This window comes from Artemia sp. Qi Xiang Cuo, chromosome 3, assembly GCF_049724085.1.
Source record: "Artemia sp. Qi Xiang Cuo chromosome 3, ASM4972408v1, whole genome shotgun sequence".
Lineage (NCBI taxonomy): Eukaryota > Metazoa > Arthropoda > Branchiopoda > Anostraca > Artemiidae > Artemia > Artemia sp. Qi Xiang Cuo.
In genome coordinates this window covers 58,519,775-58,542,971 of record NC_142796.1, presented here as the reverse complement: position 1 = coordinate 58,542,971, position 23,197 = coordinate 58,519,775, and the positions used below count along the sequence as shown (strand labels likewise).

General features: G+C 34.2%; 1 protein-coding gene across 2 annotated transcripts in view; it reads left to right on the top strand.

Moving 5' to 3' along the window:
- The window catches only part of LOC148954339 (uncharacterized), a 159,584-nt gene extending 137,233 nt beyond the window's left edge, over positions 1-22,351 (top strand). For both annotated transcript variants that reach the window (XM_089086270.1, XM_089086271.1), the window contains exons 8-14: positions 1,717-1,832; positions 3,460-3,586; positions 6,773-6,973; positions 10,531-10,705; positions 15,034-15,314; positions 19,038-19,265; positions 22,171-22,351. In XM_089086270.1, coding sequence (XP_088942396.1) covers positions 1,717-1,832; positions 3,460-3,586; positions 6,773-6,973; positions 10,531-10,705; positions 15,034-15,314; positions 19,038-19,265; positions 22,171-22,303 — 1,261 coding nt within the window. In that variant the 3' untranslated portion in view covers positions 22,304-22,351. The remainder of the gene's footprint in view (positions 1-1,716; positions 1,833-3,459; positions 3,587-6,772; positions 6,974-10,530; positions 10,706-15,033; positions 15,315-19,037; positions 19,266-22,170) is intronic.
- Positions 22,352-23,197: the final 846 nt, after the last annotated feature.

The window sequence follows — 23,197 nt, the reverse complement described above, 5'->3', positions numbered from 1 at the left end:
TCCCGATTTATAGGGCTATAATGAGGGAAAGGTTGAGCTGGTTGGGGCACATTATGCGGATGAAGGAAGACTGATTGCTCAAGACTGTCTTTTTGGACCACTCATTTAGTGCCAAACGGAAAGCTGACCGTCCCCGAATGGGGTAGGGAGAGGTCGCGAGAAGGAATTTCAATAAAATTAGAACTTTCTGGGAAGGTGTAAAGATGGAATCTTTGAGTAGACTGGGATGAAGGACGAACTTGCGCAGCTGTTTTTTGCATCAGGTGGCCTGGTGTTGCAGTGAATTCTTGTTAGTAGTAGTAGTAGTAGCATTAGCAGTAGTAGTAGTAGTAGTATTTCTTCTTGTCCATTATAGTCCTATTGGCCAAAAACTATAGGATATACTTTCTTACTCAGTCAATACAAGGAGTTGGCCATTTCCCAGCCCTTTACTAACTTTTGCTATATAAGGTCTTTCTTGGTCTGAAGGCTTATGGCTACAAGTTTCAAACTGATCGGAGACAACAGAGTCAATTCACATGCCTGCTAATACCTCTTCCTCCAGACTAGAAGGGGTTACCGCAAAATAGGGATCAAATTTGTGCATTTTGGGATAACCTAGAAACAAGTCAAGCCACGTCCTTGCTAAAAACATATAAACCTGGGAGATTCGAAAACATAAAAGAAACATATAAACTTGGAGAGAACTGGGATATTCGAAGCATAGTCCTGCATACTTACGTCGATGATGATGTGCAAAAACTCTGTTGAACCTTATTTGAGTGCAAATTTTAATGGCTCCCTACCGATTTAGCCTCCTTGAATATAATTAAAATGTTCGTAATATTAAGCATGTTCTCAACCATAATAACCTAATACATGATTTAAGACGTAAAACACGGGGAGATTTGAATCATACTCTTCCACAATTATGTCGAGAATGGGGTGCAAAAACTCTTTTGTGCCCTATTTCATTGTGAGTTTTACCAGCTCCCCACCGATTGAATGAACTCCCTACTTAAATACATTTTGAAGTTTTCCTCATATCAAATGTATTTACAAACTGTCCTAACTCTTGACCTTGGACGTAAAGGACTCTGAGACTCGAACCATAGTCCTACATAGTTACATCGACCATGAGGTGCAAAAGCTCTTTTTTACTTTTTAATAGTTACTGATTTCGTTTATTTTTTTTAACCATTTTTAAAATATGTTACACAGATATTTTAGTACATTTTTACCCGTCAATTTATGGTTATTTTTAATATTAATGAAAATGTGTTTTCATCCATTCTATTCCGATATGTGTTGTGTTTTGGGACATACTTATGCTGACTTAGTGGATTTTTTTTAGTGAACAAACTTTATTCTATTCTGAAGCATAAGCTGACAAAAAATAAATATGCAAATTTTGTGCTCACAGGGAAAAATAAATACGGTATCATCAGAACAGTATTTTTTTTTTTTTTTTTTTTTTTTTTTTTTTTTTTTTTTTTTTTTTTGCTGCTCTTCTCTATATTTCTTTAATGGGCTAGTTGATTTGAAAACTGTGCAAGTCTTCTTTTTTATTCTCTTTTTTATACCTTTTTTTGTCTTCTTCCCTAATTTTAACTTATTTACTAATTTATTTAATGTAGTAAGTTATTTAATTTTTATTTAATAAGTATGTAAATTAATTAATTATATAAGTTATTTAATTTGATTTTGTAAATTATTTACTTAATTGTACACTTTCAGGTTGGACCAAGCTAAACATCTTGGGTTCCAAAACTTCGTAGAGATGTCTCTAGATTCTAAAATGGCCGAATCTATTGATTCAATTTTATCAAGGTTTAAAATGATTAATGAGAAAGGTATGTGTTCTTCAAAACAATTGAACTGATAGTTGAGTATAATTAAATTAAAAATTTGATAAGATCAAACCTACTAGGTATCTCCTTTACTTATTCTTTTACCATAAAGCGAAATTTAATCGTATTGTATTACAAACAAAAACAAATAAAATAAAATAAAACAGCCGAAAAAACGAGGGTAATTTCAGCCAGTGGTGTGAAAAGAAGCTGAAATGACAAAAGAAGATATAATGGCAAGGACCTCTGCCAAGCCGTCTTCAGTGCTCAAAAAAAAGAAAGAAAAAGTAACCTTTTGAAGTAAACTAGAACATAGCTAAAAATGTTAAAACTTTTTCTGGTTCTATCTTCTTTTATCATTTCCGCCTCTTCTCTGTCCACTGGCTGAGATTATTCTCGTTTTTCGACTGTTTAATTTTATTCTTCTTGTTTGGCATACGTCATATATATCCAGTTTGGTTTTAGAATATATTTAAACATTTTGACTTGTAGGCTCGTAATTTTTATATATTTGTACATTATACATTTATCAACTTATGTAATTATGTCCCTTTACGATATTATAAGTATCAAGGTCTGGGACACATAAGTTAGACCCGTGAAAAAAGTGACAATTGTGCACATTATGGTGGGCCTATTGGTAGGTAGTGATAGACAGAATCCGCGCAAAGCTCCCGTTAAATGTTCCAACTGTGGACGTAGAGGATATTTGATGCGGAATGTCCAAAAAACTTCAGATTCGCAAAAAACTGATTCTTAAAGTGCTCATTTATAAATCGGATTGTTCAAGTATCAGTGAAGTGAAGTGTTTTCTGTCAGCTATTTAAGTTTTTCTCTTTCTCACCTGCTCCGTTATTCCCCTTCGACTCTTATTAAATTGACGGGTAAGAAACAAATTATTATTATTATTATTATAACTCATAATTCTGTTGATTTTTGTTCTGGGTTAAAGTCTGTTTTTTGCATTGTTTCTTTTTTTTAAGTGTAAACTTGGCTTAAGTGTGAACTCTGTTAGTGAAGATTTAAGTGCCACCAATCTTGTGGAGAAGGGGATTTTTTCAATCACACTTAGCAAGAATCACCTACATGGTGATGTGTACACAACCCTAGTTTAGCAGGGTTTATTTTTCTCTAAACCAAATATATCTGCTAAGGCTTTTTTGAGCTTGGAAACAATTCCAGACTATTCAAGGATGGAAAGTGTGGGCCCTAGGAAGCTATTTCCCTCACAATCTATATTTAAGGCTCTTAACATGTCCCTCCCCTCCGCTGAACAGCGTTTCTTTTTTGTGATTTCACGACATGAATGATTTTTTTGTGATTTTGTGTGATCACGACAGTGAAACAGGTATGAAGTACCTTCTCGCCACCTGAAAAATTGAGAAATTTCTTGGGAATTTCATATTCCTCCCTTCTCGCTTTTAATTTCTAGCACTGTCTACGTATTAATATTCGTATGTTTGAAGAAAGTTTTCGGTTACTAGGACATTTCGTATTTGTGCATTTTTAGATGTTTTTTCAAATATGGCACTTTTTAAATTCTGTCTACGCATATTTTTAATCAATACATTTTATTAGGAATGTTTGTCTTATTTTATAGACCTTTTGAACCTTACGTTTTATTTTTTAGCTAAGCCAGCAATGGACAAGGAAATCGAGGAATTACAGAATTTTGCTGCAGAAAAGGGGCAAAGTGAGCAGCTTCAACTATGGGATATTCCTTATTGGAGGAGGCTTAAAAAGAGGGCGCAATACAGGTTTCTATTTATACTCTTACGTTCTTTCTGAAAAAATGATATAGTCTAATTAGTTTTGCTATGTCAATTTAATCTTTATAAGTGTTCAATTCGCTTTGTATGACAGCCCTGGGATTGGTTTGTGGCAAGGAGGATGATTTTTTCCCCACTGGGGTAAAATGGACAAATGTAGCTTTACCCAGGGTTCAGTGGCCGCTCTCGCCCCTCTTGCGCTCGGGGCAAAATCTTGATTAGTGCCTCCCCTCCCCCGCGCCTCCAAAAACATTTTTAAGTCAGATTTTAATTTTCATTTATTAACAAAACTTGAATGCAAAATATCACAAATAACATTAAAATTAATTAAACTCGGCGTGCTTAAATTTATTTGCAAGCGATGGTGACGAAGATATGGAAAAAATGAAAATTTCGAATTGAATTTGCTTATACTTAGCCTACTGCCAACTGCGCCCTCTACTTTATTTTAATAAAAATACAATTTAAAATTACAAACTGATTATAATCGTTACATTATTTATTTCACATTTAGTACCCCTAAAATTTCTGCGCCAAGGGCAAGTGCCGAATCCCCCGCCCCCTTGGACCCGTCATAGGTCAATTTATCCACGAGAACTGTGATTTTGTTTTGGTTGCTTCGAAACTATTAATCTTATTAGGCAGTACCATATTTTTGTCAATTTTGCCTCGTTGAACTGTGAAAATAAACAAAATTATCTAGCCAAATCGTTTTTAGTGTAAAAATTCAAACATTAATAATCAGTTGATTTCAAAGACGTCTAGACCTTCAAAGGTATATATTCTAAAGTTGTTTGATGCCATAAATTTTTAACGTATTTTTGGGGGATTTCTCACCCAGTTTACTTTTTTTCTTTTTTTTTCAGCTTTGTGGCTGCTACTAGCCAAACAACATATGACGTCTTATTCAGTAAACATAAAATCACGATTTTAACTAACTTTTAGAAATGCAGTATTTATGATCGTGTAAGTTCCCACCCAGTTCAAAGAATCAAATTTCATTACCCTTGATGCTTTAAATATCCAATATAAGGTGGCATCTTAGCCAAGTATCAGGCATATAGCACAATGAAAATGGCCTTCAAACATCCATGACCCTAAGAGCTGTTTTCTTTATAATGTAATTTTTTTTTTTTTTTGTAGAAGTTAAGAATAGTGGCTCTCCGGAAGCCGACATGCTAGAATAAAAAGAGAAATATTTTTAGATTGCTCATTTTATGCTAATTTTTGTGTTATTTTTTCTCTTTTCGACAATTCATCCGTACCCCCCCCCCCCCCCAAGGGCCTTATATAGCCCTAAGATACATAAAAAACTAACGTAAAAACCAATGAATTTCTTAATTTATGAAATGCAGCATATTTACATTAATCAGATTATTATGTTTCCTTTTATATTATTTAAATTTTAACTTATTTAACGTAGCATTTTTATTTATTGTTTATTCAATATTCAGCAATCGCATTCAGGTTAAACTAAATGTTTTCGAGTCCAAACAGAGTAACCGGTTTTAGAAAGGTCAGTCAGTAGGAAGAAAAGCAATTATACTATTAGGGGTATATGTGTCCATTGGGACGGGGGGGGGGATGTATTATCAGGTAACGACTATTATTTTGAAAAAGAGCATAAGATAAAGCATCTAATGGTACAGTATTTATTTTATGGTCTCTGTGGCCCAGGGCAATATAGGGAGGGCGGCTGGGGATGAGTTGTCAAAGTACGAATAAAACCACAGTAGAGAGAATATAATACAGTATCGACAAAGGCTATACTCTCCATTAAAAAAAAGTGAAACGCACTTAAAACCACACAAGATTCATACTCCGCCTTCTTGCATGCGCGATTCCGATGTACACATCACGAGAAGCCTATGGAAAAACCTGATTGAATGCCGAGTAGCAACTGAACTAAGGTTCTGACGTATATTCCCAGGGTCAGTACGCGCGGTATCAAATGTGTTACATATTTGGAAAAAGAAGACGCTACAGTCTACAATGGAATAAAACTATAAAATGAGCATAAGAATAGCAATGTAAGAATGTCTCTCTTTATATTCTAGCATGTCTCCTTCTGGAGAGCCGCAGAAGGAGAGATTATTTTGATTGGATCGATTACGTGTTTAGTATACTACGCCTCATTTTTCCTCACGCTAGATATCTGCAACAGCATGCCAAATTCACGAACCTGCCACTAGGGTTATATTCTATCAATAGAAACTTTTTCGAGTGTTTTCTTTGGGTTTTTGTTGGATGGTAATTGTAGTTCGTAGTTGGTATTCCTTTTATATTCTCTGAAGCATTTCCTAAAATAATTTTCAGAAGGTTGTTGCATGTGTCATTTGCGCTAATCAGCAAAACTTGAAATAAGATAAGGTGTAATTTAGCCTGGTCTCTGAGGTATGCTGTCTTATAGTCATATGATTGGTTTGAAGTACGGTTTGACTGGGTAACCATATTGATGTTGCGAAACATATGCAACACCCCTCCCCTCTTCTGGGGAGACTATTTGGTATGATATATGTTAAAATTTTTAGTTTAGGTGACAAGAATAAGCGATGGCAATTTCTGTCACGCTGACTACGTTTACCTGGGAACTCGTAGACAAAAATATTTAATAAAATATGCTACTAGAAGGCTATTTAACCCCTACCCCCTTCACTGAAGCGTCATTTGTGGAAAGCTGGACATTTACGTATTTCCTCATAAAAAAGAATTGACTGTAAAGAAAAAAGAGGAATGAATATAGCTTAATTAAAATGAGTAGTATTAAAGTAAGTGAATATAATATTAGTATCTATTATTATAATATTAATTAATATATGCTTTTTAATTAATATTAATTATACAGTATTAATTATATTATATTATATTAATTAATAAATTAATATAATATAAAAATAAGTAAATATAGATAAGTTAAAATAAGTAAACAACAAAAGAAGCTAGTATTTAAAAAATTAACCGATCTAAATATAAACACCAGGACGTTGTATTTGCTCCTCATCTCCTTCTCTCTCTCTCTCTCTCTCTCTCTCTCTCTCTCTCTCTCTCTCTCTCTCTCTCTCTCTCTCTCTCTCCCTCTCTCTCTCCTCCCCTTCTTTCTATTTTTCTACGTGTGTGTTGCTTACTATGTTTGTCTATCAGTTTATGTGGCTCCAATGATATATTTAATTGCAGTTGTGACGAAGGAGAGGTTCGAGAATACTTTCCTCTTCCTAAAGTTATTCAAGGAGTTCTTTCATTAACCGAAGAAATGTTTGGAATTACTGTTCATGAAGATAAAAACGTATCTTCTTGGCATTCTGATGTGAAGCTTTACAAAGTTCGTGATGAAAATGGTGAAGATCTTGGACACTTTTATCTTGATCCATATTTAAGGTAATAAGTTTTTCTCTAGAGTTATTACCAGCATTTTATTACCAGTGAAGGAGAATGGCTGAATTTGGCAAAAAAAAACATATGAATTTGGTAAAACTTTTGGAGATTTAGTTAATTCCCTTGGTGAAAGATAAATGTGCTATTCAATTCGTCATTGAACACTGTTTCCGATTATGATGCTCGATACCATTGCAATGAATGCAAGCCCTTTGCATCCCCTAATGCCTAGAGTATTGAATGCCTGATAGAGTTTTAGGGTAAAAACTAAGTTTATTGATTTGGTTTTCATTCTTTTCTGTGCCTCTTTCTCATCAACAGCTGGTTCATAATACTTTTTTGAAAGATTAATTTGAATTTTAGTAAATTATGATTTTAATCATTTAGTGTCACTCATAATAGTCAACTAAAATAAAGTTAACACAGAAAAGCCGTTGCTAAGTGGTTAGCACCCTAGACTTGAAATTCATTGTCCATGAGGACAGGGGTTCAAGTCCTGCGGTCTGGTGATTTGGCTGGGTTCACTCTGTAAGCTCAACCAGAGCCAACCCAGTACTAAATGGGTACCTGGAGAAATCTGGGGAAGGTAAACAGGATATGGTGTGCGTAAGCAGATGATGGCTGGCACCCATTCGCCATTACACTTTCGGCTGAAGGGTCTTGAAAAGGAGATCAGCACCGCCAACGCCGTATCGTTTACCCTCTTTTACCTTTTAATATTGTCGCTAGGTTTTTATTTGTGCATTGTTTCTCCACTGCCGATACATAACTACTGGTCGGGGCGTCCTGGGGCTCATTTTATTGGATCTTCGTAAATTTTGCCGAATTGCTACCAGATTTATGCCGCATTTTCTGCAGAAATCAAGAATTTTGCTAAATTTTGGCGGATTTTGCAACATTTTACTGAATTGCTACCTGACTTATGCCAAATTTTCTGCAGAAATCAAGAATTTTTCCAAATTTCTGCCGATTTCGCATAGTTTCTGCCAAAATTTTCGCCTTCGGCGACACTTTTACCGAATTCCAAAAAGTTAGGGGGGGGCCTCCCCGACCCCCCCCCCCCCCTGGGACGCCCCTGACTACTGGGCATTAGTTATTAATTTTTTCAACTAGTTAACATGAATGTTGATTACGAGATTGTTTTTCGTAACTCTTTATGTGGTGATTAAAAAAGAGAAATGAACATGAGAAAGAAGATGAAAAAAAGAGTTATACATAGCAATTAGATAGCATACATAGGAATTCGCAGTGTTTACGCTGAACCTGAAAATCGGATCGAAGTTTTTGCATCTCCTGTAATGTTTTACGCGACATTTTCTAAGAAAAAAATTGGGAATATTTGTCGTTTTGGAAGAAACGAAAAAAAATTTCAAAACTCTTTGCTCATCAACTTTTGCTGCTAAAAATACTGCAATTACAGTATGGAATTCAGTGTAGAAAGACTTTCCTAGCGTAGAAAGCACTAGAATACTTTCCAAATCAACAAAATTACTCTTTGTAAAGCAAAAGCCCTTGTTTTGGAAAGGGGGGGGGGAAATTCGAAAGCACTACAAAAACATCCCATTTTGCACAATTAGTGTGCAAAAATTGCAGATTATGTAAAAGTTCTTATTGTGATTTTCGAATTTAGCAAAAGGTCCTCTTATACTCGCTTGTAGTTATGCTGGGAATCAGGTGTTTCCACCTCACTCGGTATTGTGGATTTCTGGGAGTATTGTGGATGTTCAATGGCTTTTTGCCAGCTGCTTCATGAATGCAATCCACGGAGTTGCTCGTTTGTGCCCAAACTTCTTGATCCCCCTTTATATTCTAGGTGTCTGATTTTTGTAGCAGGTTAAACCATTTTTCTCTGGTTTTCTTGGATTTTTTTTACCTCAGGCAATAATACAAAAAGATATTGAGTTGATAAGATAATATTACTACTACTACTACTACTACTACTACAGAACTGCAGCACCAAACCGCTTGAGGCCAACACAGCCACGCATGCTCATCCTCCATCCCAATTTTCTAGTATATATACTGTGTTATCTACTAGGCTATAATTTCCTCGAGAGACACCACTCATTAAGGTCACCTGAAACGCTGTTAGCAGTCACAGTTTTAGCAAAATGTCCACCCTGATGCCACTATGAGGCCATGCAAGCGAGGATTTCAACGTCGGTGGTAGGGACGAAGGAAGGAACCTATGACGGAGCGGAGATCCCAAACCATCTTACAGCACTGGAAGAGCTCCAACCTTTTATACCCAGCCTATCCTCGTCAAGGCATTCATCAGGGTATAGATAATAAGACAATAAAATCATAATTTCGCTTGAGACTACGAGATTTTATTTTAATTTTATCATAAATATGATGACATATACACATGGAATACTATAGTAATAATAGGTGTATTGCTTTAAAGGCCCTGTGGCCATGACACTAAAAAATTAAAAAATCAGTTCTACACTAATTCGCACTATGTAAACAGAAACATCACATAAAGTACATAAATCTGTTCCTGAGCTCCATTGCCAAATAAGATATTTATTTCAGAAAGTTGTCTATCACATGCCCAAATCGACTCAATTCGCAATTAAGAACCAAGTTAAAACTAAACTCATAAAAACAGGGTATTAAATTGAAAAGAAGAGAGAAACAATCTGACATCAAAAACATAAAAGGGTTTAAACCAAAAGTTTATAAAAAGGACTAAAGAATTCATTAACTATTAACAACGCAGAATGAACAGTCAATTCATTGAACATTAAATAAAACCGTCGTTTGACCTGATTGAAGCTTTTAATAGGGATATCCCACTTTAAATTAAATGAAATTGGAACGCTGAGTAGATTCGAGGAGGAAGGAGAAGTTTCAGGTGGGACAGGGTTAAGAAAAAGAGACGAGGAATTAGTTCAAGTTCAATTAAAGGGGAACTTATTGGTCCTGTCATAGATTTAGGAGGTTTGACTCGGATCTCTTAATGTAAAGCATTATGTAAATTATTGATGACGCTGCTCAACAACGTAGGGATGGATGCTCATTAAGTTTTGTGGCCGGTTTCTACGGCCAATCGTTCATCGCCAAATTTTCATCTATTGAGAAATTCCTTAGTGGTACAATTATTCTTAATTAAAAAACTTGAAAGACTGAACCGTTGAGAGTACCTCGTGGTGTTTCATTATGGATACGGAGGGGATTTGAATAATGATTCAGATATTTGGCTACTTGTGATCTGTTTGATAAGAAACAGGCAACCAGTTTCACAGTAAAAAGTGAAGATTGAAAATAATTGATTATTTTGGCGGTCAGATCGAGCTGAAACTTTTGGTTGAGGTATTTTTATTGGGGGAGGGGGTAAAGGGACTTTGAATTTTGTTTTGGGACGAAAAAGGGCAAAACATTTTACTTTAGATCTCGTAAAAAAAAGTACACCGCGTTGTTTTTCTATTTTATGTCTATCGTCCAACTGCCTCTTTTACTGGCTCATATAATATATATTTGAATGACGCATCTCGAATTGTATTTACAGAAGTGAATATATATTTTGTAATTTTTAGTTTTATAAAATTTTGCAGGCCCGGAGCAAAATTGCTTTCAAGAAGTCAAAAGGGCTGGGTGATACCAGAGCGACCCTTTTCTGCCCTGAATGGTATGAAGCCCTCGGCGACACTGGTTTTCAACTTTCCTCCTCCCCTCCATGGACTACCCTCTCTGTTGACGTTTGAAGAAGTACAAGCCATTTTCAAAAATGTAAGAATCCTTTTTTTCATTTTTTTTCTAGTTTGTCTTTGATTTCTACTTTCAGGGAAAAGATAGGCTTCCTTAAAAAGTTTTCTTTTAGCAAAAGACACAAAATCTTAGGAGATTGATTAGTCAAAAAGAGTTTATATGTTATGTACCTCTGCAGTGAACCCTAGGAAATAAAATTTATGCTAAAAAAAAAAAAAAAAAAAAAAAAAAAAAATTGCATTCTCAAAAATTAATATCGGACGAAAAAAAAATCTGCGAAATGGCAATAACAAAATTTAAGCTCGGGAAATTTTTCCTTAGCATAGTTATCTAAGCTGAAGATACCTGTAAGATAGCAAAAAAAAAATATTATAGCTGAGGAGGTGACCTGCAATAGGTGGCAAGCTTCTTTGATTTTTGACAATATATTATCAGACACTAAATGATAAGAAGAGAGGTCAATTTTTTCCACTCTTGTTTCCAAGCCCAGTTGTTATGATTCTTGATAATAGCTGTCGTGGCTTCTTTATCACTCTTTATAGCATAGAAACAAGTCATTCTGCTTAGTTGCATAACCAGTTTTTTAATATTGCTATAATTTTCAAAAACCACGATTCAGTTTTCTAGATAAATTTTGTAATAATGCTGGATTTGTTTTTGTGTTACCTCGAGAAACCGAAATTTTTTGTAGAATTGTTAACTAAAAAGTTCTGTTGAGACGGCTTAAAAATGGATTAAAGGAAGAAAACGTTATAAAACTTTTTTTGTTTGGGGGGGGGGCGTTTAGGGTAAGGCTGAATGTTTTATTATGTTTTTCAATAGCTTTTGATTTATTTGCTATATCAGAATTTTCCCTCACTGGTATTTTGACCCTTTTTGCCAAAATTGTTGCCTTGTGGCAGGAAATTACGTTTCGCTGTGCCGCTCCTGTTGTGATTATTACTACTTCCGGTTCGACACCTTTGCCTCTGAGGAACAAAAGAAGAAAAAAGGCAAACAAAATAATCGTGTCATGCCTGCTAAAATGTGTTTTCATTGGTTTTGAAGATGGTAGACCATAAACCTCCAGTTGAGGATTTTCAACCATTAAACATAGATTGGCTATCTCAGAATATAATATTCATTTTTTTGGTCCTTTTTTGGTCAAAATTTGTGTTTTGGGGCAGAAAATGGAGCTTTATTGTAATGTAAATTGTTTTGTCACTAAAAAACAGCACTAGGTATTTCAGGTTCTGTTCAAATGAGTCGTCTTTCAATATTCTCTTCAATATTCTACGGTTTCATATTTCAATATGGCACTGGCACGATCGACCCTATTTAACAGAAAGCAGGAAAAGGACACATTGCTGCTACCGACGCAAAAACGTGATTTTTCTTGGTTTTGAATATGCCTCCAGTCAAAGATTTTTGACAATGGCGATTTCTATCGTGCAATTTTCATCTCGATTTAATGTCGTGTAATATGTGTTTCTGGTTTTTTCAAAATAAATAACATCATAATTAAAAATCCCTTTTCAATTAAATGTAATATACTATTTCCAATCTGATGGCAATTGGGAAATATTTGACACTAGACATTTACCCATTTAATAAACCGGTTTTTAATTTTGGGTTACTATGGGCTTCAGTTTTCTCTTTATTAGGTTGCAACTATTCCTGCAGACGTTAATCCACTGCAAAAATGCACACGAAGGAGGGCACACCCTACGTAATTAGCACAGGGATACCTAGCACCACAACTACGTATTTAATATAGCAAGTCTGTCCCAACGTGAATGAGGCAAAAACATGCCTCAAGTTAATAAAATTTAAATAAGTAGATGCAGCTTTTATGCTTTATCAGCTTTTGCTTAAGTAGTACTTGCTCCGCGAAAAGTAACACTTCTAACATAATTGTTTGATTCTTTTATATATTTCTACTTTTGTGTTTATTTATCGACAATCTTCTTCTTTACATAAACGAAGAAATGCTTATTCTCTTATTAATTGCTTGTTTGCGTTAATTGCTTTGAATTATTGTTATGAGGTACTTTCGTGAGGCAATTTCACTATTCCTTTTTTCTGGAAATATAAATTACTCCTGAAAGGTTGTCAAACCGTTTTAATATTTTTAAGGCAGGACCTTGCATCAAGTGAACTGCTTCCCACGATGCTTCAAAGAGTATGGGTTACTTTTAATAGTAGACACTTTGCGCTAGCGTAGACAGGAAAAAAAAACTCAACGCCATGTAGCGTCTGGCGATATAGATGGTGATACATCTTTCAAGTTTTATAATCGTTTTTATATCAAGAACTGAGGCCAGACATTTATTACTATCCTAATTTTACCAATGACACTAATTAAATTAATTATTTTTATTATTGCTCTTGAGAAAATGCCAAGTGTCGGCAAACGATAGCTGGCGTTGATAGTTTTTTTTCGGTGACACTGTCACCAGTTCCCACTCTTATAAGTTGCCATACTCTTTATGACGAATCTTATAACCTGATTGGAAATTTTGTAATCTAGTAAAAAGAACACAAAATTTTTGAGTCGCAAAATTGTTTACATGTAAGCTCTCTTTGTCTCTGTGACCAACTTTGTAGGCTCTAAATAGATTGTTCTTGGTTTTGAAGAGTTTTCTCACCATATTGGAGTTGGTTTAGAACTTTCACAAGACGGTAATTTATTTTTTTTATATGGGAGTTCTTGCCTTTTTTCCTTCCTTTTGTCCTTTGTTTTCATCAATCTATGTTATTTTCTTGTTTATTTAAGATGTTTAATCTAGTTTTTTCCTTTGTTTTTGTTGATCAAGCCTTCCTGGACGTAAAGCCAAAATATTCGAGCGTTAATATTATATATAGTGTCACTATCTCAATTAAAAGTTTGTTTTTTTATTCATGTATTTTGGTTTCTTTTGATTTATAAAAGACTAGGCTATAATCATCGGCTTAAAGCTCGCTAGTTTTCAAACCATGTACATGGTAGAAGAAAAATTGGGATATTTTTCACAGAAACAATTACAGAATTATTTTGAAAGGAATGAGTAATTGCTTTGGAATTAGTATGATATGATAAATTAGTAGTAGCAGTGAAAAATACTAAAATGGATTCTATAAATACGAATATACAAGAAAAGAGTGTAGGTTGGGCCGTATCCAGATTTTTCTCCTTTTTTTGGGGGGGGGGAGGGGGTACAAAAGAATATTTTTTCTGGGGAGGGGTTAAGTGTTTTTACCTGCATTTATAAGACCATTTTATGAATCAGAGAAGTCTTTTTATTTATTTATGTTTTTTATTTTTTTTAGGGGAAATATTCTTTTCCCTGCAATTTCAAGACCAATTTACGAGTCACTGAAATGGTTCGGGGGCGGGGAGGGGGGGGGGCAAACATGGTAGCACACATCCTTGGATATGGTCCTGAGTTTAGCTAGTACGTTTTGATGGGTCGCTCCGTCGACATTCATCCAGAAAGACAGAGCCGTCAATTTTAAATTATATATATATATATATATAATGTTAGAATGTTTGATGGTTTGTATATATATATATATATATATATATATATATATATATATATATATATATATATATATATATATATATATATTATGTTTAAGAGGTAATTACTTGGCAAAAAAAAAAAAAAAAAAAAAAAAAAAAAAAAAAAAAAAAAACTGTCGTCCTAATCCAGCAATTGAGACAAATGTGCACTTGAACGAGGCTCTCACCTTACACATCCATCCAACTACCTAGGACCAAACAGTATACCCAAACCATCAACCATATATATATATATATATATATATATATATATATATATATATATATATATATATATATATATATATATATATATATATATATATATATATATATATATATATATATATATATATATATATATATATATATATATATATATACATATATATATATATATATATGTGTGTGTGTGTGTGTGTGTATATATATATATATATATATATATATGTATATATATATATATATATATATATATATATATATGTGTATGTGTATGTGTTATATATATATATATATATATATATATATATATATATATATATATATATATATATATATATATATATATATATATATATATATATATATGTGTATATATATATATATATACAAACCATCAAACATTCTAATTACAAGAAACATATTATCCTTGTATAGAAATTTTACTTAAAACAGGAAACACTTGTAGCAATTTAGATGTTCTTACTTTTCTTTCACGAAGAAAAACCTTCTCGTTGTAGCCTTGAAGTATGTAAAAAAAAACTTGAATTCCTAGTTTGAACTCATATTATAATTGCCTCAGTTAAGACGTTTTTATTTTCAGGTTGGTTTTGTAATGCAACTTCTTTTGACTAAATCACCCTATCATGAGATCAACCCTATTAATAATGCCCCCTGGGAGGCAATAGAAGCACCAGGAGAATTTTTCCAACTACTTTCCATGGATGCTACCATCATTGAGAGAATCTCCAGTCATTTTGAGAGTGGATATTCTATTCCAACTGACATAGTTAACAAGTTGGTGAACTCCCAAAGACATATGTCGGCGTTTGACCTGTGCAATGAAATGTATTTGGCACATTTTGATTTAGAATGTTACTCTTCGTAAGTATTAGTTGAAAATTTGAAAAGTGTTTAATATAAAAAGTCGACCGTTGGTGATAAACAAAGAAGTAGAAATAGAGATATGTTTCCTTTCACAACTTGCACGAGCAGTGTTTCCTAGTACAAAATAGAAATTGGTTGTTTTGAGAAAATCATTTTCTGAACATCTTGCTGATTCTCATAGTCGTCATCAATATCATCAATGGAGGGGGCAAGGCCGTACCCAGGGGGGGGGTTACCCAGTTTGAACCCCCCCGAAATTTTTGACCGAGTCGACAATAAGTCGAAAATTAGTAAAACCTAGGTAAAAATCAGTAAAATTAGTCAAAAACTGAGTCAAAAATTAGTAACCCCCCCCATAAAAATGTCAAAAATTAGTAAAAACCCCGAAAAAAATCCTGGATCTGCCCTTGGGAGGGGGCCTCTCCCCCCCCCCCCTCCCACTGATTTTGAAAAACGCCTTTTTGGGATATTTATATTGTTCTTTTTGACGAGGCAACCTAAATATCTACTGTAAATGGCCTACCACAAACTTTTAAAGAGGTAATTGAGATAAAAAATACATGAACCAAAATTTAGCAATAAATAGAGATACTGGAGATATTTCATTAAGCCCCATTTACGACAGTTTAATTTTGAAGGACTCAATCAATATTTTCATCCGGTATAACTTGAAAGAACCTATTTGGACATCAAATGATGAACGAATTTGTAGGCCAGTCATAGCAGTAGCAAAACAAAGGATTATTTCCAAATCATCTTGGTAGTTTTCTTTTTCATTGATTCCAACCTGGTTTTTATTTAGTTTCTGTTCTGTCGTTGACAAGTAAACTTCGAAAGGTTCGATTTTCGTTGGTTTCTTTTTCTTTTCTTTCTTTTGTGTTTAGCACTGAGGAGGACTCGGCGGAGGTCCTTGTCGAAATATTTGCTTATTTCTTCTTTTTCATGGTTCGCCACTGGCTGAAAATGCTCGTTTTTTCACCTTTTTTTTATTTATTTTTCATTTTGTTATTTTCTTTCCTCTCTGAGTTTCATTTGTCATGTATAGCCAGTGTGGTCTAAGAATGTATTTATTTTTCCCTTTAGGAAGCTATTTGGTGGTACATGTTTTTGAGAAAATTCTTCACCTATATTCTTTTATTTTAATTTGGCACCCAAAAATGCGAAAACTTCATATGCAGCCTTTTTTTTGTCAAAACTTGAATTCTTGATTGTTTTAGTTATTAAAGGTTGCTTGGGTATTTAAGGTTGTTTGGGTACCTAAGGCTGTTTAGATAGTTAAGGCTGTTTGGGTATCTAAGGTTGTTCTTGTATTTAAGGTTGTTTGGGTATTTAAGATTGTTTAAGTTTTTAAGGCTGTTTGATATTTAAGGTTGTTTAGGTGTTTGAGGTTGTTGTTAGGTGTGTAACATTGTTTTAGGTATTTAGTTTAAAGTTTTAGGTATTTAAGATTTCCATTCAAACAGTTCAAGCAATTCAATTTTATTTTCACTGCCCTTGGTACTTTCACTGTACTTAATTCTTGAAGAAGTACGGTCTGGAATAATAACAATGAAAAGACGTATATTTATTGTCACAGCAATCAAATCACATTTAACATAATTTATTGTCGGATCTTAAAGTATCAAGAACATCAAACTAAAAGACTTTTTTTTTGCCTATTGGACCCGTCTTTGGTCTATTCACAACTGAAAACCGGAATTTTCTAAGATTTCTATTCTCGTTGTTTCAAAATTATGAAGATTTTGAACAGTATAACAATTTCATCCGTGCTGCCGCACTAAACTGCGTTATAAATAAGCTAAACTAATTAGTTGCATTTGACAATGCCTGTTATCCCTAAGATTCAACAATTAATAATCTGTTGATTCTCAAAGACAACTCAAAGGAAAACTAAAACGGTACTTGTATGATATACCCCCTGCAGCCCAACAAGCGAAGTTAGGTTAATCCTAATAAAATATACCTAAATATTATAAAATATAATATTTTGGAAACAAATTTGGGCTATATATTTGCACATTAGGGGGGGGGGGGGGTAAAGTACAGCGGGTCTGCATGCGAAATGTGTTAGCTACAATTATTCTGATATTATGAAGTAAGAATTCTTCCCTGACTTCACACTGTCCAAATCCTTTACCCCCCCACCACCACCCATAATGTGGAAATATATAGCCCAAATTATATATTTCCCATCTATTCTGTCACTTCTCTTTGTCTTTTTTTCACGCTAAGTTGAAAGAAACTAGCGGAAGAAACCGGTTTACAGTGCGTCAATACATGACTAACTTGAGCTGCAGGGGGTATGTCATACAAGTACCACTAAAGCTTTAAAAGCTATCTGGTGCCATATGTTCAAGGCCGTATTCAGCTGATGGGGTTTGAACCCCCTCCCCTGAAATGTTTGTCCGACTCGTAAAAACTTAATAATAATGCATCAAAATACATTTTTTATGCGTTTTGTTTTGTGTTTGCCCCCCCCCCCAACGAAAAAACACCTCCCCTCTCCAAAAAAATACCCCCCCCCCCCGAACGAAAATTTTGGATATGACCCTGTATATGCTTTTAGCTTTTATTGCGGATTTTCTACCTAAGATTTTTTTAATTTAATACCCACTACTAACACAGACCACTCAAGTCTTTTTTCATTAACAATTCGACTATTGGTTTTTCCTAATTTCTAAATATTTACATGATTTTGTAAGTTTCCACTTGGTTAAGTCAAATAATCAGGTTTCATTTTCACTGTCCTTGGCAGTTAAGCGCAAACACAGTGACAACAAAGAGCACAAACACATCAGACACAAATATTCAGATTCGAACAATCGTGCTTACACTGCCCTTGGTAATTAAGCACATTCACAGTGGTAACACAGAGCACAAACATATTGTAAACACAAAGGCATATTCAAACCCATTTCATTTTCACTGTCCTTGGTACACCAACCAGAAGTGGTTTCACGCACGCTTCTGTGGAATCGTTCGTGAGTAATGTGGTCTCGAAAATGTGTCTTAAGTGTGGTTTTGGCCTAACGGACATAAAAAAAAACAATTGTTTTAATAACTCACTTCAATATTTTTTATTCATTTTAATATTCAATTGAATAATTATTTAGTTTTTTTTATATTTTCATTTACCTAGTTTCATTTTAATAGTTGAATTGTGCTCATATTAGGGCATTAATCTTTACTTTTAAAGGCTATAGAAAAAAAACACAAGTCAGTAGCTATTCAAATAGCAAATAAAATCCAAAAATGAAAGAACAAGTAAATTACGTAGATAATTGAATAAAATGAATAAATAAGTAAGCAATAAACAAATTACAAAAATAGTAATTAATTATGAAAGGATGATAAATGAACATATTAGCTGAAGTCTATCTAAGCTGAACTATCCTTGGTCTTCAGGATAATAAATGACAAGTACTTCACTTACTAAAGTGCTTGTTGTGTTTGTTAATTGTTTTTTCTTGTATTTATTGTGGAATTTTTTTTTCTTTTTCTCTTTTGCTTATGCTCTGTCTTCCTACTTTTGTATGTCGTTTGCAAATAAGTAATAATAATAATAATAAATGAATAAATAAATAAAAATTGGGGAAACTGCGTTGGTCAGCTTAGGTTGTTATATTTGTATTTGGTATTTTTTTCTTTTTTTTCTCTTTAAAAACATCGTTGTTATGGACCTTCCGTCAAAACTCTTTAAATATTTTTGTTTTTTTTTAGGAAAACGTACTGGCTTGACGTAACCAAGAAACTCTGGCCCGAGTATATGTCATTCCCGCTAGACGGTGAAGACAACCATCCCTCTTCGTTTGTTGACATATTTTCTGAAAATTGGGCCGCTGCTTACTATTGTCATCTGTGGGCTCGTATGATCGGTGCAGATATCTTTGCTTCTTTTCAAGAGGCCGGTTTGAATAATTCAGCACAATTTAAAGACGTTGGTCAAAGGTATATATTTTTTTAAATTTGTTACAATTTATAATGAGTGTCATGCACCATATAAAGATTGGAAACTACAAGCTTTCTCTCTTTCTCCATCTCCTGCTCTGTTATCTCTCTATCTTTTCCTCTTCAGATCATCACAATGCAGGATATTAAGCGGCAGGTACAGTAAATGTGCCGTTTTAAATTATATAGCCTGAGTATAAGAAATACATTACTGCCATCTTCACTCTGGATATAGTTATCGTTACTAGATATCAATATAGTTGGAATCGGCAGTGTGACATCCGTTTCATGGCCCTCCGGCTAGGAAGTGGTGTATCTGCTTGCATAAACGGCGCTTAAATATATGTAGCCAGAGAAGAAAATACTTACTGGATTCCAGAAACTAACTACGGCTCATTAGCTGCAGTAAGTAAGAAAATATTACTTTTATGACATAATTCATGGTGCCAGGCCACTAAATATTAAGTGCCTGATGTGCCAATACTTTCTGCCACTAGTGTACCTAGGTTTCTTCCCTGGAACTGTGTCGGTTGAATTGAAATGAAAGATCAGATTTAATGGGTTTTCAGGAATAGCCTCTCTCAAAAAGAGACCATTCCAAATCGAGATGCCACGTCTTAAAAAGTTGTTGCTGTACGAAAGATATGGTTCAATCCCGCTTTTAGAGCTATAATGAGAGAAAGGTTAATATGGCTAGGACACGTTCTGCGGATGACTTATTGCCAAAGATAGTTCTTATTGACCAACCATATAAGGCCAAGCTCAAGTTCATCCCCAAATGGGGTAGGGAAGGATGTTGTAAGGAAATATTTAAGGAAAGTGGGAACTTCTTGGGAGGGTTTAAAGAGGGAAGCTATAAATATATTGGGGTTGAGAGTGAGTGGGCGTAGCTGTGTTGGCCTCAGAAGGTTAGGTGCTGCAGTGAGTTGTTAGTAATAGTAGTAAGTATTTCTACAAGGAAGATTTTTTTTAGACATCTAAGGTGTGTGGCAAAAACCATTTTTATGACTAAACCTTTATCTTCCAATTATTCAACTGAGAAAGAGGATGATATACTATTGGCAGCTTCTTATAAGTTTCAGTTTTATTGTAGTTTGTCATTTACAATTTTTGGCGTTATTTCTTTATTTATTGAAATTCGAAGCTATGAAAGATGTTATTTGGACGTATGTTTTGTTTTACAAGATTTTGAACTGCCATAATTTATTGTAATTATTGTTTCAGTTAAATTTTTAGTATATTTTTTATAAATTATTTAATTTTGAATTTTGATATGTCGTCTGGTCAATAATGCTAATATATATATATATTTTTTTTTTAGAACCGAATTCATTATTAACTTTTTAAACGATTCATTTCATTGTTTTGTATAGTCGGTTTAGTGCTTACTTTTACTGATTTTTAAATTTACTTTAATGATTTTCAAGGTCGATGAGAGTTATGACCAGCCCGTTCCCCCTTTCTCTTGCACAGTGTCCTCAAACTAAAAAACACATTTGAATCAACAAAAATACTTCATTAATTATTTCCAATTTCCTGAAAATGTTTAAAGCCTAAAGCTAGAGTTTATTCATTTGTCACGCAAAATTATTTTGGAATGAAAACTAACCCAAGTCTTCTTGATGATATTTTACCTCTCTACCTCTCCCTCCCATATTATCTCTTTTATATATTTTGCTCAAAAAGTGAATGTTTCATCGGAAACGCAAAAGAGGCGAAATGTTTCCTGTCCTGTTTTGGTAAAAATAGGCGATCAGTGCAACATCAGACATGTGCTATATGATATTAATATTAAGTGTCAGTACAGCACTAGAAGTAAAGAACTAAACGTTAAGAACGTAAAAAGTTTTATACTTTTTAAAAGAAAAAAATAAGATTAGACTTACGCTTTCTTAATTTTTTAGATCCCATGGCTGATTCACGAAGGCAAACAAACTTTAGGTTGGGTGCAGTTTAGTTATATGCAGTTTTCATTTGTATTTTAATCGCCTATCAAAACGTCTTCATTTCAGTTGAGCTCATTTAAATTCTTAATCATCTATCATAAAGTCATAAAAAAATCTTCAAAATTTTAACCTGGAGATCTGTCAAGACAAAATAAACCAAAAATTCTGAACCATTATTAGCTCTTGGCCCAACGGAACTCTGGTCCTTGTTATCCCCACCTTCCCCCAACACCTATCTCGATGGCCCTGCGATTTTTCAGGGTAAATAAATGATTTTAAAGGGTCTTAGCGTCTTAACTTTAGACAAGTTTAGAAAAAAAACGAAGTTCTTGGTTTAGAATCTAAAATAAACCATGAATTCTGTTTGTTTGTTTTTTCAATTGATGATTAGGGCATTATAATAAAAAACGACTAAGACCTTTTATCTCTCACGCTTCTCTATAATCTGCCTCATGGGCAATCTTCCCATGGGTGAGGAGGGCATTGAGGGCATTATATTCAATTGAGGGCATTATAATAAAAAACGACTAACACCTTTTATCTCTCACGCTTCTCTATAATCTGCCTCATGGGCGATTTTCCCATGGGTGAGGAGGGCATTGAGGGCATTATATTCAGTTGAGGGCATTATAATAAAAAACGACTAACACCTTTTATCTCTCACGCTTTTCTATAATCTGCCTCATGGGCAATCTTCCCATGGGTGAGGAGGATTATCCCTCATCTAAGATCAATCTTAAGAGCCCTGGAAAAATTAGAAAATAGTGGCTTAAAAACTCACTGCTGGCTAATTTTGATCTCCCTTCTCAGGAAGAAGGCTCAGATCTTTCCACCTCCATGCGGGTCGCACCTGTATGCATCCTGCTGAAACGCAAGTATAGGGTTTTTTATCCTCATATTATGCAGTGAAGTTTTATACCACATTTTCATAAATGTCTTGTCTTTTTTTATTTTTTTAGATTGAGAAATACATTCTTAGCCAATTCTGGGATGCAAGATTCAAATGAGCTTTTCCGTCAGTTCAGAGGCCGTGACTTTAATCCTGACGCTTTACTTACTGTGTGTGGCTTGAAGAAACCCAAAAAGCACTAGGTATATTTGTTTTTGGAACTGTGGTATACAATAAAAATGTTAGTCTTTTTCCTGTATCCATTTCAAGGTGAGACACTTTGTAGCGCGGATAACTCGTATCTGCAAATTATATAAAAAGGACTTTGCCCCAAAAGGGCTTGCAATCTTGATCAAATTTATGCCATCAAATTGGAGGTGTCTTGAGAACCCTCATCTTGAGTATCTCTGGCTATTGCAAAAGGAGCTAAGAAGCTCCTTTTGAGGGCTGGATAGACCAAGTGTTATATAGACCAAGTGTTATCATACAGTGCTTTAAAAGCTTACATTTGTAAACAGTAAACTAGATGCTTCTGAGAAGGTAGCATATTTTTGGCAAAAATTTAAACATACAGCATTTGGACACTTGACAAAGAAAATTAGTTTGCCCAAGCAATCAAGTAGCATATTAGCTAAATTGCTTGAAGCTAAATATCTTAGTAACTAACACCACGAACCCCGAATTGGAAACTTCTCTCAACTTTGAAGATAATATATCAACCTTGAACAAACCTCTGCAAAATGACCCAATGGGTTCTTGTGAGACTCTAAGGAGTCTAGAGTAGTCATTGCAAAATATTTGAAGCTAATAGGTGGTGCATAATAATATAAATCGTGTATAAATTTTGGAATATTACTTCTTAAGTGTTTTTTGCAGTTCCCTTTTTCTTTTTCATTTTTTGTATAGTTTTCTTGTTACTGTTTCGTATCCATCACGACTTTACCGATGAAACTGATTGTATGCGTGACGATGCTTCTTGATTACTAAAGTTCTTGCATCACCCCTGCGGTGTGCTGCTACAGCTGGGTTCGAACTCAGGGTACCGTGCGATATTGTTAATAAAATTCAATGAACCACCCCATTCGATGACCGATGTT